Consider the following 14,748-nt stretch of genomic DNA (forward strand, 5'->3'; position numbering starts at 1 on the left):
GAATTGTCCAATAATGCAACCGAACTGAATTTATAACTTTTAAATCATCAAAGACACAATCTCAAGCATTCTATAAGAACACAACAGATATTATTGGGGAGAAGGAAACACCTGGGATGTGTTCATTTAAATCTAGCAAACATACAATAACATGGTTGCCAAGACGCTGACACACATAGATTATGATTTCTGTGTGAAACCTAATATATTGATTCCAGTATATCATAAGACAACTCTTAACCAAAGAATCTTCTTAGAATTGATACTTCAAATTTAAGAATTTATCATTCACAGAGAGAAGGGGGTGCACCGTTCCTGGAGATACTGCAATACCAGGTCGATGCGTGGAGTGGACGGAGCAAGCCCCTATTCCATCTCCCTGTTCCAAAAATCAATTTAATATATGGTCCCCGGTAGGGGACGTATCAGATATTAAACTGATAAGAACAGATACTACACTTGATCTTAGCCAAAAGGCCGAGAAGCGATACCGACCACAACTCAAAGGAAAGAACCTGATTCTGCTTTCTACAAATCTACCTCAAGGTTCTAAAGTGGACTAAATAAAAACACTCCCTCTTTCTATAACTCATGGCAATGAATAACATCAATCGTATAACAGGAATAGATCGATGAAAATCATGAAAATTTGGAAAAACTAAAGACGATAAAGAAGCCTCCGTGTTACTTCGGGACACGTGGTATGATCTAGTCCTATTGGAAGACGAGCAGCAACATCAACATAAAACAACCATTTTAAGAACGTCTTTATAAATATTCATATCATGTATTTGACTCCCACATCAACAGAATCTCTTCTGTGTAATTAACAACATTAAATCGATGCTTGCTACTAAAATAATGTCATTTTGATGTGACCTGACACCTAACAAATGTAAAGCCCACAGCGCCCTCTATCGAAAACAAGTGGAAATACAGCCTCTTTTCTGGTCAGTCTGAAATCCACCCGCAAAAGACCAATTTAAGTGGGTTGTTTTAAAGACAAAAACCTACAATTTTAAATTTGTGTGACTGTTGAGGACAACTCAAAGCTCGACAATAACTTTTAACTTGACAAAATAACCAGCAAATAGTACCATTAGTAGACGTCTGTACGTCGTTAAATCTATAAACATCTCATATTTATTTATTCACATAATTAATACGCTTTACACCAAAATAGAAACGTTAGAAGAAAGCTTGGAAGAAAACAGACGTACTTTACCCATTTAACCGTGTCGACATCTGCGAAAAGTTAAAATCCACGCGACTCGAAAAGACGAGCGTATTAAGCCGCACATGCGCAGACTGCAGAGAAGTGCCCTTACAGGTGCCAGCTTCATCTATTACCAGTTAACAAAAAATTACTATTCAAGTTTGGAAAAGTGTTGCTTTATGTCCTGCTGGTATTTTTGTCTCAAAAACTAGATTTCGGCTAAAACATTTTTATTTAAAACAGTTGATTTTAACCCTTTTCATCAAGGATTTTAACCTTTTTAATCAGTCTGAAAATATATATATAAAAAACAAATTAGCTGCGTCACACTTTAGCTCTCTAAACACGTTTCTAGAGTAACAAATTATTACCTATAATTACTAAAACTATACTTACATAAAACTATTTCCATGTAGAAGACTTTATAAGGAGCTGCTTGAAGAACCACGTGGAAATACATGCAGGCGAATTGAACGTTTTACTATTGTATGATTTTTTTTTTGATGACTACCATTGTAAACAAACAGGTAGCTGAACTTTTTTTTTTAAACAAGAGAAAATGTTTGCCCCCTGAAAAAGCCTTTTCACCCCATTTAAACCTTTTTATGTTTCAATGTGTTGGTCCTCTGTTCCAGAGTTGTTCATGTTTGTTCCATCAGTTTATGGTTTAGAACTGGGTTCTCTGTTGATATTCTTGCTGAAATGGATGAGGATCTGCTTTTCTGCTCAATGAAGTTTGGTTGTTTTACCTGACGCCGTTTTTTAGTGTTTGTATTTGTCAAAAGTTCAAACATTTGTTATTCTGTCCAACAAACAGCAGCTTTTTTCCTAGAAGTTCAACCTCTTTGAAAACATCCGGTTCAAACATCTTCAAAAACATTTCAATTTTTATTTGTTGGAAAAATGTTTATTACTTTGCTTTTAACCATTTTTAATTGTGCAAAAATGCAGTTGAAAACAGCTGCATCCTAAAATCATTTCATTTTTTAAATTTAGTTTTTAGTTATTTAGTTTGCAGGTTCTGTGTTTTGCACCATGATCCAAAGGCAGCCAGAAACAAAGAGGGCAGCACAATGGCCCGCTGGCCTGCATGGGATTGTGCAGTTCTGTCCCAGCTCAGCGAGGCCCTTTAAGCCATGTTTCCAGGTGTTCTTACCTGTGAGTGAGGGGGCTAAACAGTATCTGAATGGTTTTGAAAAGAATCCTTTGATGACTCACTGTTAAGACTTCTGCAGGACAGAACAGATGGGAACACCATGGTGAAGGTTTGGTGACAGGTCCACGAGTGTCACGCTGAAGAGGATCTAAAAGATCTAGCAGAGGATCTTCTCGTGACCTGGATCTGCTCGTCAAGGGGAGCAGCTGAAGCATCGTGCAGAGGTCAACACTCGGGCTGCAGGAAACCTTCCAGCTCTTCCAGGTGGCGATAGAGGAGGTAAAAGATCCAGCTGGACTAAATAAAAACCTCTCAGTAAACAATCAATTAGGACATTGATCAAGTTTAACATTTGGTACCAGTGAAGAGAAAGACGCACACTGATTCCAAACACATAAGTCCTCCTGTTTGTCAAGAATTGATGGTCAACGGTGTGGCTGTGGCTTACTAGGAAGGTCTCAGAGGAAGCAACAGCCTGGAGGGTTTCCACAAAGTGCTGCCACACATGATTCCAGCTCGAACACTCTGTCATGCACAGAAGCACCACATGAAATATTTAAAAATGACATTTCAGAAAAACCCATCACCACACAGGGCCACATGTCCGTCATCAGGTGTACCTGAGGAGCAGCATTGCTCGGTGGAACTCTGGTAGGAGTGCAGTGTGGAGGCAGAGGGCGGGCTTTTTCTGATCTAAAAAGAGAACTGCAGTGATTACAGATGTAACTCCACCTGCTAGAAATACATCATCTATTTTACACAAAGTCCTATGGAAGGATTTGTGTCTCATATTTCAAAATAAAAGTCTACAACGGAAAGGCTTTTTCCTTTTCACAATGTAACTGCATCAATTGGATCATAAATAAAAATCAATCAGCCAAAATGCTTTTTCATTTTCAACAACCCAGTCTTCTCCTATGAGGTTCCGTTTGTGCCAAAACTATGTAAATGTGTTTTTGCGTCCACCATCTATGTATGCTGAACGGGTTTATTGAACATTGGTTCATTTCTATATACTACTAAGCAATATCTTCTGCGTGCCCATGCTTCTTTGATTATTACTTTGTGTTTGTTTTGTGATAAAAACTTTGCATTTATATTTGTTATTATTGTTTCTCCATGTCGTCTTTCTACATCATCAGGAAAATCCTTAGATACCGTTGCTAGTGTCGTTAGGTACGTCGTGTTTTCACATCTTGTCGTTTGTCAAATTTGGCTAAAGTCTTCAGAAAAGTCGCCGATAAATTGTTTCCTGTACTTTGTCATTAGCTGTTTGTGTTTCTTTTCAACTATGTTTAACAAACATATTTTTTCGTTCTGTGGTTGAACAGGAAACAATTTACCTGCCATACAAAGGACTTTTCTGACGACTTTGGCCAAATTTGAAAGCAATCCGATCTGACGACGCAAAAAATATCCTGTGATATAAATGACACGTTCTCAGGTTAGGGATGGCCAAAAAGCAGCAAAACTTGAGGGAGAGCACTGAACCTACCCGGCTCCTGTTAGGGCCTAAAGACATCGCTCTGATCAGCGTCTGAGGCTGCAATCAGGGAATTAATCCCCGCGCTGAGCAGCCTGAGACTGCGCTCAGCCGGTCCAACCTGGAAGCAGCAAGTTGATGCTGATGGTGGCATTGCCAGATAATCAGTTTCTGGCCGTGCACTGAGTCCTGCAGAGGAGCTTTATAAGCCCACTGCAGGTGAGCAGCTGGTGCACACAAGTGGAATCAATTTACAAAGTGACATTCCTCCTGATACAGTTAGTAAGTGCAACACGTTACTTTAGAAAATGCAACGCCTAACCTTAGTAAAACAGCAAAGCTGCTTTTCTTGGTTGAAGGCAGCTGGTTTTGGTGTTTTTACTACTGTAAAGTGTTCAATATCAACAGAAAGCTACTGTTCTCTGCTTCAGAACTGTGTTAGTTGCCTCAACCAGGGCTGGCCACCCCTGGTCCTCCAGAGCCACAATCCCGCCTGTTTTCCAACTCTCCCTGACCAGCTGCTGTTGCTGATTAGCCGACTCAAGTGAATTCAAAGAACGTCAACACTGGAGCCAAAGCCCTGCTATTAGAGGTTTAATCTGAGTCATGTCATTCGATGGGAAAGTTCTGTTGGCGGTTGACAGATTGGATTTGGCGTTGCTTTGATGTCAGAAAAAACCCTCTGCATTAATCCGGAATTGGGACCGGCACATGAAAGCATTGATTTTTGCCCCCCTGTGGTTGCATTACTATGAACGGCTATGAATGACCAATGTTTGACTTTAAACATTTTAGGAATTATTTCTAAGTTAAGTACAGAAAATGTTATTTCACATGTTTATGTTTTTTCTCAACTGCTCCATTAAAGTGAAACCGTCTGAGGTTGTGTGGAAGCTAATTGTTTAGATTTGAACCAGTCACTCTGATCTACTGAGTCTGCGTTTATTTCTGAGCTGCAGAAACTTTGGCTCAGCACTACCAAACATTTTTCTGTCTGTACTTTGGTTGGTAGCTGTAACTGATGCATCGACTCATGACTGGAATTGAAATATGTTCTACTGGTAATTGTTTTCTGTTCCAACCCGACTGTCTGTTGGTCACTTTCATTAGCCGTTTTTAAGAACAGTTGAGATGATTTGTTAAGTCAGGTGTTTAAAATGAACAGAACTATAACGATTGGAAGTACTTTACATTTACTTTTGGATTACTTTACATTACATTTTGGATTGAGTTATTGGTCTTCTCAGATTTTAATTTGTGACACACTCTGACATGACCAGAATTGGTATAGGGCTCTAAAAGAAAGTGGGCTGTGATCAATGTGTGGTTTAAAAACAATGTTACTGGTAATTCTGAAATTATTGTAAACTGTCCCCAAATCTGAAGACGACCACAAACTACCAAATACAGCGGTTCATCTAATAACCAACGACGGAAAAGCTTTTAGAGACTACAGTCCGGTCATTGCTTTTGCAGTTTCAGTTAAAAATCCTAAAGAAAAATCTAACTTGAGTTTTGGATCAGGTGGGGGGAACTGAAGCTCTCAGAGAAAACCCACACAAGCACGAAAATGTGAGGAAACAGTTGACCAACACATCAGCGTGCCGCCCGTTTTTTTTAGTTTCTGACCAAATGTTTACTAACTACCAAATACAGCCGTTCATCTAATAACCAACAACGTGAAAGCTTTTAGAGTAGGGGTGTCAGATTTCAGCCTTGAGGGCTGGTTTTTCAGAAACTCTGCCTTTTCTGCAGCTGACTGCCTGGATCAGGAGTTTTTTTCCGATAACAAGCTACAGTAGCAGGGTGGTTGGAAACATGTAGGACACCGGCCCTCAAAGCCTGGAGTTTGACACCTGTGTTTAGAGACTACAGACCAATCATAGCTTTTGCAGTTTTAGTGAATTTCTTAAAGAAAATCTAACTTTAATTTTGGATCAGGTGGGGGGAACTGAAGCTCTCAGAGAAAACCCACACAAGAACGAGAATGTGAGGAAACAGTTGACCAACACATCAGCGTGCCGCCCGTTTTTTTTAGTTTCTGACCAAATGTTCACTAACTATAGACCAGTTTCTTTACTTTCAAAATTCACAACAAAATAAATTAAATAACATAAAATAAAAAAATTAGTAGTAAAATAGTAAAATAGTAATAGTAATAAAATAGTAATAGTAAAATAGAATAAATAATAAATTATAAATAATAAATTTCTAAAGCTAAAGAAATATACTCCTACAGAGCATACAAAAACAGTTTCAGGAAAGAGAAGGAGAATAAGAAAGGGATTACAACTTTGTGTATGAACAACACAAAAAAGTCTGCATTTCTGTCTGTAGGGTGATTAAAACTAACTAACTAAAAAATGTTCAAACTACATTTATCAAACACACAACTCAGCTTGCAAGGCCAAGTGGGCCTCAGATGGTTAAAAAGGGGGCAGAAGATGTGGGCCCCACCTGTGTTTGCCCACATAACCCTAACCCTAGACATGTATACAGAGATGAATAAATAAACCTTAACAGACAGATATAAATAACTATAAGTCATTACAAAAATTAAATATCAAATAATTTTATCCTGGGCCTGTTCATTTAATCTGTAAACCTCTGTCTCAGACAAAGAATAAGAAGCTTCTAAGAAGTCTTGTTCTTTTTCTTGGATACTTTTTCCTTCTTTCGTTTGGTTTTTTTGGTGGCCGTGTTGGATATTGGAGCAAGAAGGGAAGATCCTCTCTTTGGAGCCCAAAGGCCCTGGAATGTAAAAATGTTGGTATCTTTGATGGCTACCTCTTCCTTTTCAGCTTTGGTCTCATCTTCATCATCTGAAGTGACCTTAAAGTCTTCTTTTAAACCGAGAACCTCGTGCTTAACTTCCATGGATGCTGTTTCTTTCCTCGGTTCGGTCTCCTCTTTATTGTCTACGGCCTCTTGAAAGTCGCAGCAACCTACGTTCTCATCTATCTTCTCAAAGGAAGAACAAGCTGGATTTTCAAAAGCCTCAATCTGTTCTTTGGACAGTCTTCTTCCATTGGGTTCCCAATGTTCGTCTTGGGCTGAAGTGCCCATGTATTCATCAAGGCCATTGTTCTCATGATCCTCTTGAAAGGTGGAATGGGGGGAGTTTACAGATCTGGGATCTTCAGTTTCATCATTGGGATTCCAGTCTTCTTCTTGGTCTGAAGTGCCCATGTATCCATCAAGGCTATTGCTCTCATGATCCACTATAAAGGAAGAATGGGGGGAGTTTCCAGAAGATCTGGGACCTTCAGTTTCATCATTGGGATTCCAGTCTTCTTCTTGGTCTGAAGTGCCCATGTATCCATCAAGGCTATTGCTCTCATGGTCCACTATAAAGGAAGAATGGGGGGAGTTTACAGAAGATCTGGGATCTTCAGTTCCGTCATTGGGATTCCAGTCTTCTTCTTGGTCTGAAGTGCCCATGTATCCATCAAGGCTATTGCTCTCATGATCCACTATAAAGGAAGAATGGGGGGAGTTTACAGAAGATCTGGGATTTTCAGTTCTGTCATTGGGATTCCAGTCTTCTTCTTGGTCTGAAGTGCCCATGTATCCATCAAGGCTATCGTTCTCATGATCCACTATAAAGGAAGAATGAGAGGATTTTGCACAAGATCTGAGATCTTCGGGGGGGACTGTTTTTTCTGTGGGTTCAGACACTATTTCATCATCTGAATTGTTTATGGACACTGAAGGCAGAATGATTGGTCCGTTCTTTGGAGTAGAAGGTTCCTCCTGCACGTTGTCAAAGTCTTGAATTTCCTCCTGCAGTTGTGTAACTTCCAAGAAGAGATCTGCATTGGTTTTCTTTGATCTCTCATTTTCTGCTTTGATGTTGTTGAAGTCACATTCCAGATTTCTTAGACTTTGAAGAGAGTAAATCAAATCTGCCTTTTTTTCTTGGAGTCTCCTCATTTCCTCTTGCAGTAAATCTGCCTTTGCCGTCTCTTGGTCATACAGACTGAGAAGCTGTTTCGCATCATCTTCCTGAACTCTCAAATCTGAGATCTGACCTTCAAGACTTTCTTTTTGCTCCTTATAGAGGAGCTTCTTTTTTAACAGTTTGCCGTAATTTTTCTTGATTTTCTCATTTTTTTCCATGTTTTTGTCCAGTTTTTCAATCTGCTGCTCAATAACTGTATTTTGCTGCTGTAAATGGTGGAGCTCAGACCTGAGTTCTTTCTTTTTGTCTTTAAAGAAGAAGCTGTTTTTCTTTGTATTTCGGTATGCCTCCTTCACAGCACAGAGTTTCTCCTGGAGGTCCTGGAGGTCACCAAAGCCTTGGATTTCCTCCTGCAGATGTTTAACTTCCAGGGAGAGTTCTGCATTTCTTTCCTCAATTTGCTGTGTTTCTGCTTGGATCAGGTCACATTCAGAATCCAGATCTTTGAGATGTTGAAGTGAATCGGTTAAAGCTTTCTTAGTTTGTTGAAGGCTCTCTGCTTCCTTTCTCAGTAAATTCAGCCGGCACGTTTGGTCTTCGTACAGAGGCGTCACGCTTCTAACGTTTCCTGATTGGTTTTGCAGGATTGAAATCTCCTTTTGCAATTCACGTTTGAGGTCTTCTAAACGATAGATTTCTTCCAACATTAAGGGATAATTTTGTCTCATTTCATCCAATTTCTGAGGCGCCGTTTTCAGTTCCTTAAAATCCCTTTTGAGAGCTGCAGTTTGCTGCTGTAAAGTCTGCAGCTCAGAGGCCATTCTGTCATTGATTTCCAGAAGTTCCTCCTGGGCCGCCTCCTTATGAAGGTTCTGCACTTCTTCTTTCAAAAGACAGTTTTCTTGTCTCAACCCACTAATCTCAAATTTCAGCCGTTTATTTTCCAGGATCATCTCTTGTAGTCTCCGCGGTTTGGATGGAGGAGAGATTTCCTCTTTGGGGCTTGTGGTGTTTGTAGAAACTTTCTGCATTTCTTCTTCCCACCTGTCTGCTGAATCCATTTGAAATTGATGTTCTTTCTTAAGTTTTTTTAACCTTTCTACTGGTTTATCGTCACTCTGAGAAGTCTCGGCTTTGAGTGTCCACTTGCAATAAAGTTGGGCTCTGCTTCTGTCAGATGGACTATCCTTTGATGCCTGGGGTCTATAAAAGGACCTTAGCAATGACTTCCAATGACGTCAATTGACGTGAATTGACTTTAAATTTGACGTCAAATTACATAATCTGTGACATCGTCACAAGAATGACGTCTTTGTTTCGTGTGTGGGATGAGGTAATGATAAAAAAAAACGTTTTTCCCGCAAAGCGGCAGTCACGTGACAGGGAGCAGCGATGAGTGTTATCATTGACCTTTACTACAGACTGAAGCTTTTCTTCACGTGGAGAAATAATGACCGCGGGAGTGTTTTAACCCCGCCCACTTTAGGACAAGCGGCGGGTCAGGTGTTTTTGTGTGATCTTTTGGTTCTCATGTTGCTATGGTTGCTGCTCTTATTGTGGGCGGGGTCAGCCCCATCAAAGCAATGCAGGTGAAACGTCACACATTCACGAGGCTCGCGAGCGGCGAACAGCGACAGACACGAACGAGGAAACCCGAATTTAGCCGAAGAGGGAAGCGCGGACTCGGCAAAGGGCCTCCCGCTGCTGTGTGGGGGGGGTTCAAGGAGTTCCTCCTCATTTCATCTCAAATTCGTCCAGAAGATTGATTGTTTTCAAAACGGGCCGTTTCTGGGTTGGTTTGGGGGGAGGAAGACCTGAAACCTCCCATCAGTCCTTTGAGAAGCTCATAAAACGTTTGGAGGCTTCTAGAAAACGTTTTCCTTCTGCTTTAGTCATTACTGGGAGGATGAAACACTGAGGTTTGGTCCCAGAAGGAAAACCTGCAGCAGCTGAACAAGCCCAGAGATTTTGCTGACTCAGCATTTGACCCAAAGCTTTTGCTGAATCAGCGTTTGACCCACATCTTTTGCTGCTTCTCCACACCTCATCCATGGAGTACGGACAGAGGGTGGTTCATGCTCCTCATCACTGCTCTGAGGCGGGACTTAGGTCTTGCCTCCACCATTGTCTCCAGAGTCCAGACTCGCACCAACAATAGAGTCTGCTTATACACCTGTCCAACTTGTTGTCCAGCTGCAGATCCAGGTATTTGTAGGTGGAGACTACCTCATCCTACACTCCAATACAGACAGGCTGAGGTGGTGGAGCGACCTGACCAAAGTCCAGTGCCGCGGTCCATTACCGGTCCACGTGTCACTTGGTACCAAGCAGCAGACAGAAAAAATCTTAAGAGCTGCAGGCGACAGCGTTTGTACTCGTGGATCTTCCTCTTGATCTGTTTGGGGGGTGTCCTGCTATTAGTTCTTCTCGTCTGTAATGTTTACCACAAAAACACTTCAACTGAGAGACGGAATGTAAAGACAGAATCCAGTAAATCTCTTTTTGAAATTCTTTATTTTTAAAACTGGGCACTAAAGTTCAACTCAATACTTTGTAATGTTTCCATGACAAAGGTCAAAGGTCTCCTGAAGTTCTTCAACAGGTTTGGTCCATTCATCCATGCAGATCCTCCCCAGAGCTGTGGTGTTTTGGGACCTAGAGACAGTTTCTTCCCAAAAGCTGTCACTGTACTGAACGCCAACTTTACACCACAAGCCTCTGGATTCCTTCCCATCTTTCCTTTGATCCGTGCACATTTGTCTGATTGTTGCTCTTTTTAAAAATCTGCTTTTAATCCTTTTTTTTATTGAAAAAGCACATGAAAAATTGTACATTGATAGACTGCAATGATCTTGCTTTCTCAGTCTTTAAGGAAAATAGAACAAACATGTGAAAGAGCAGGAATTGTTCAAAACATATATGACCATTTCAGTGACACTTTACATAAAGTCTCATCTTATAGGCTTTACTTATTCTGTCCATTTAGACCAAGTAGTGTAAAAAACATCAGTTAAATTTGTATTTATTCTTTGTATACCGTCAAGCCAGTCGTTGGTTGTTCAGGTTTAAGCCATTTTCTGATTATTGTTTTCTTAATAGCTGCCAGTAGAATGTAGAGCAATTTCTTACTTTATTTGTCCAGCCCTTTAGCTCTATTTTACCCAAAAATCAAGTCTCCATTCTCCTTGAGGCCAACATTGACAGGAGCATCCATGGCCAGAAAGGATTGGAAGACCACACCTTCCAGGAGATGAGGGAACTCTACTGGCAGTATGCAGCACAAAAGGACAGGCCAGAGACATTTAGCATGAAGGAGAGGGAGATACACAGAAAGCAAACAGCTCTGTGAGGAGATGGTTGAACACACCGCTGACCCACATCACCAGCATGCAGATGAAGAGGTTCTGAAAATACATCTCAGAAAAGGAACAAGTAAGTGTTGTGGCCATAAACGACCCAAAAGCTAAGAGTGTGTTTGATTTGCACATTGGTAATGTTTCACAATTGAACTTTTCTACCAAATTTGACGTAATAAAACATTTACTTTCCTACTTGAGGTCCTTGTCAGACGCGGACGTGGTGCTTGAGGGGAACTTTAGGACCACAGGAAATGATGAGAAATGATTGAGATACTCTGTCACATTTGAACGTTTATCAGAAGTTATTGAAGCAGGAAGTCCAAATCTGTGAAGACCTTTGTGACTTTACCAAGTACTCAGAGTCCTGCACTCTGATTGGTTGACTCCACCTCCTCTAACCCTACCTCCCCCTTACTTCATTTATCGGACACAAATCAGTTTTGACACAAGTTTCTCGCAAGGAATGTGTCAGAATTCAGAGCGCAGTTTGTGATTTGCCCTAGCAGATTCAAACACCCTCAGAACTGCATAAATATGACAACCGATTCGTTTTTTCCGGAGACAGCGCTTTAATCCTCGCCATGGGATTAACATTGTTTTCATTGACGGCGTTGGACCATCAGAGGCTGCTGTTGATGATGGAGGGCCAACCAGGGAATTTTTCAAAAGACAGTATGTTTTTCAGTGGCAGCGAAAATGTCAATGCTGGTTGGCTGGTTAAGTCCTTTGCTGGAAAATTAACATTTCAATCACTATAATAATCCATTTATTTACTAACAAAAGAATGCAGCTGGATGAAGTCATTTCTGTGGTTTGAACCAGTAAAAGCTCACTACCATGACCTTTGGAACATTTCAATTCATACTTTTTTCTTCACACATTTGTCTTTCAGCTCTGGCTTCTGGGGCAAATGATCGCTCTTGCCCTCACTCATGGAGGCATCAAGCCATCAATTTTCTCAGAAAGGTTATATTCAGAAATATCATGTCAAGAAACATCTGATGTCACCTTGGAGGAAGTGGATGACTGGGATGTGAAAGGTAAACTTCAAAAGGTACTTTCCATAAAGTTTTACAACCTTCTGGCGGTTAGCAGTTGAAGCACGAATACGGTTGTTCGGTCATCAAAAACCAGCACACGCCATCAGCATTATTTTGGCAAATTGGTGAAGATCATCTTCCAAACTATATACAGTGCTCAGCATAAATGAGTACACCCCACTACATTTGTCAGAAAACCTTTAGTGTCCTTTCAGAATCATCATTTTCTGTGAAATACTAGACTACAAAATACACCTGTAAGGGTCTGTCACTGATTGCAAACAAGATATGATAATTTGCACACAAAAAAAGATATTTTCCTAACAAATTCAAGCCCATGTTACAAAAACTGAGTTCACCCCAGTCATAGTGACACAGGAGAAAAGCCAAACTTAAGACTACAAATTCTACTCAACAGGCATTCAACCACAGGTGAGTCTAATGCAGTGGTTTTACACCTTTTTTGAGCCACGGCACACTTTAACCTTGACAAAAATCCCGCGGCACACCAACATCCAAAAAAATAGATAAATTAAAAAAAAAAAGAAAAAGCTCAGTCTGTGTTGATCTACAGCCGCTCTCACATGCATTTTTGTGATGATTGTTGCAGAAAACGCTGGAAGCTGAAGCTGTTTTTTCTAAAAGATGTATTAAAAATTAAGTCAAAAGATTCAAAAACTGTTTGATGTGTGTTCGTTGTTTTAAGACGTTAAGAGGAGAGACTCATTGTGCGCTAAGACAGTGACTTTACTGCATCATGGGAGATGTAGTGCCCGTAATCCGCCGACAGCAGAAAGACCAGCGTCTTTGAGCTTCATGGTTTTGTTCACTTGTTCCACAGTCTGATACCAGATTCTGTGGAAAGCTACACCGCTAAAGACGAGCTTTAGCTGGTATTTTTGTTAGAACAGAGAGACTTTTTTGCGCTAAATCGAAACAAGGAAGTGAATACTTTAACCACTACTGATTGGTCAGACTGATGACATGTGATTAAGCCTTCAAGAATGATTGGTGGAGACAGTTAAAGGGGCGGGACTTTTCCTTACACAGTTATAGCTGCAGCTAAATCGCGGTATCCCGTTATTCTTATCAAAATGTCTTTAATAGAATCATATAAACACAAAGAAAAAATAATTTTATGACATTTCATATTCTTAACTTCTCAGTGTTTTATCAGGGCCTGTTTGGATGAACAAAGAGCTGATTTCCTGGAGATGGTAATTGCTTTTAGATCAGTTAATGAGGGCAATTTCTCACGGCACACTTGACCATCTCCCACGGCACACTAGTGTGCCGCGGCACACTGGTTGAAAAACACTGGTCTAATGAATCATTTGAGAGGTGTCCAGCACACAGGTGACCATAAAAGGGCATTTCATAACAACGAAAAGATCCTCCCATTTCCTGCTGTCAGCAATGGCTCCTCATGGGAAAGAAATGTCACAAAATCTGAGAAAGGAAATCATTTCTTTGCACAAAAAAGGTGAAAATGCGATCCCCTCTTAGCATTGTCGCTGTAATTATGTCACAGAATAAGTGTTTTTAAGTAGAAAATGAAAAAGCATTTTGGTGGATTACATTTTATTTTGTTTTTGAGTCATTTGATGCAGTTACATTGTGAAAATGAAATAGCATTTCTGTTAATCAATTTTAATTGTTAAATTAGACATTCCAAATTGAATTTTGCTACACATTGTCTATAGAACTTTTTGAAAATGAAATGCCAAATTAGGGTTGTGCCGATGGACGATATCATCGTCCATCGTGATGGGTGACTGACATCCCGATGGAGAGACCACAATCGTGATGCCACGCCCCCGCCACGTTGCGCGTCGACACCATAAGCCGCGGTTACATGTACAAAATATCTTGATGGGATCAATGGTCGGATTAGAATCCAACCGTGTACATGGGCCCAGAAAAATGTTTTCAGAATATAAAAACGTTCACTAAGGTCACACTTTCCGTCGGAATAAATCATTCGCACATGCGCAGTAGGGTTTGAAAACGGAAGGATATAAATTCCGCCGAGCGGCTTTTTTTTTTCAAACTTTATTGAATGTAACAATTCAATACAAAACAATGTTAAACAGCGCCGAGCGGCTATATACATTGACATGTCAGCTCGGTAAAATACGAGATGATCTTCTAAACGTGCTTTTAATAATGTTACGGTTATTATGAAACACCTGTTCGCTCATCATTTGAATTTTAATTCGTGTGGTCAGTGCTTTTTCTGAACGAAGCCATGATTAGCAGTATGCTAACACGGGCTAACAACATTAGCTTTGGGTGGTGCTGCTTGCTGGAGCCGGTTTAGCTCGTGCTGGTTTGCGGCGCCTTCCGTCCGTGAAACCCGGGTTCGACTCCAGGCTCCTCCCTGTTCCCTTCTCTACCTCTGCCGGTTCCAAGCCCGGTTTGAGAAGGTTGCGTCAGGAAGGGCATCCGGCGTAAAACATTGCCAAATTTACCATGCGACTCGTTCGCTGTGGCAACCCCTGATGGGAGAAGCCGAAAGTGGAAGAAGGTGCTGCTTGCTGGCTGCACGTAAACATGTAAGAATAACATCAGCCTTTATTTAGTCGGGACACGA

The 14,748-nt window shown here is 40.7% G+C and overlaps 1 protein-coding gene and 1 non-coding gene across 2 annotated transcripts; both read right to left on the bottom strand.

The window, feature by feature from the left end:
* Positions 1–299: 299 nt before the first annotated feature.
* Positions 300–489, bottom strand: LOC111948537. The gene has a single exon (XR_002874550.1). It is a non-coding gene; the product is annotated as a U2 spliceosomal RNA (small nuclear RNA).
* A 6,000-nt stretch (positions 490–6,489) lies between these two features.
* LOC110014088 lies at positions 6,490–8,944 on the bottom strand. Its single transcript, XM_020700771.2, has one exon. It carries the CDS (start codon positions 8,815–8,817, stop codon positions 6,490–6,492), a length of 2,328 nt encoding a protein of 775 aa, XP_020556430.2. The 5' UTR covers positions 8,818–8,944.
* Positions 8,945–14,748: the final 5,804 nt, after the last annotated feature.

This window comes from Oryzias latipes, chromosome 13 (genome assembly GCF_002234675.1).
Source record: "Oryzias latipes chromosome 13, ASM223467v1".
NCBI lineage: Eukaryota > Metazoa > Chordata > Actinopteri > Beloniformes > Adrianichthyidae > Oryzias > Oryzias latipes.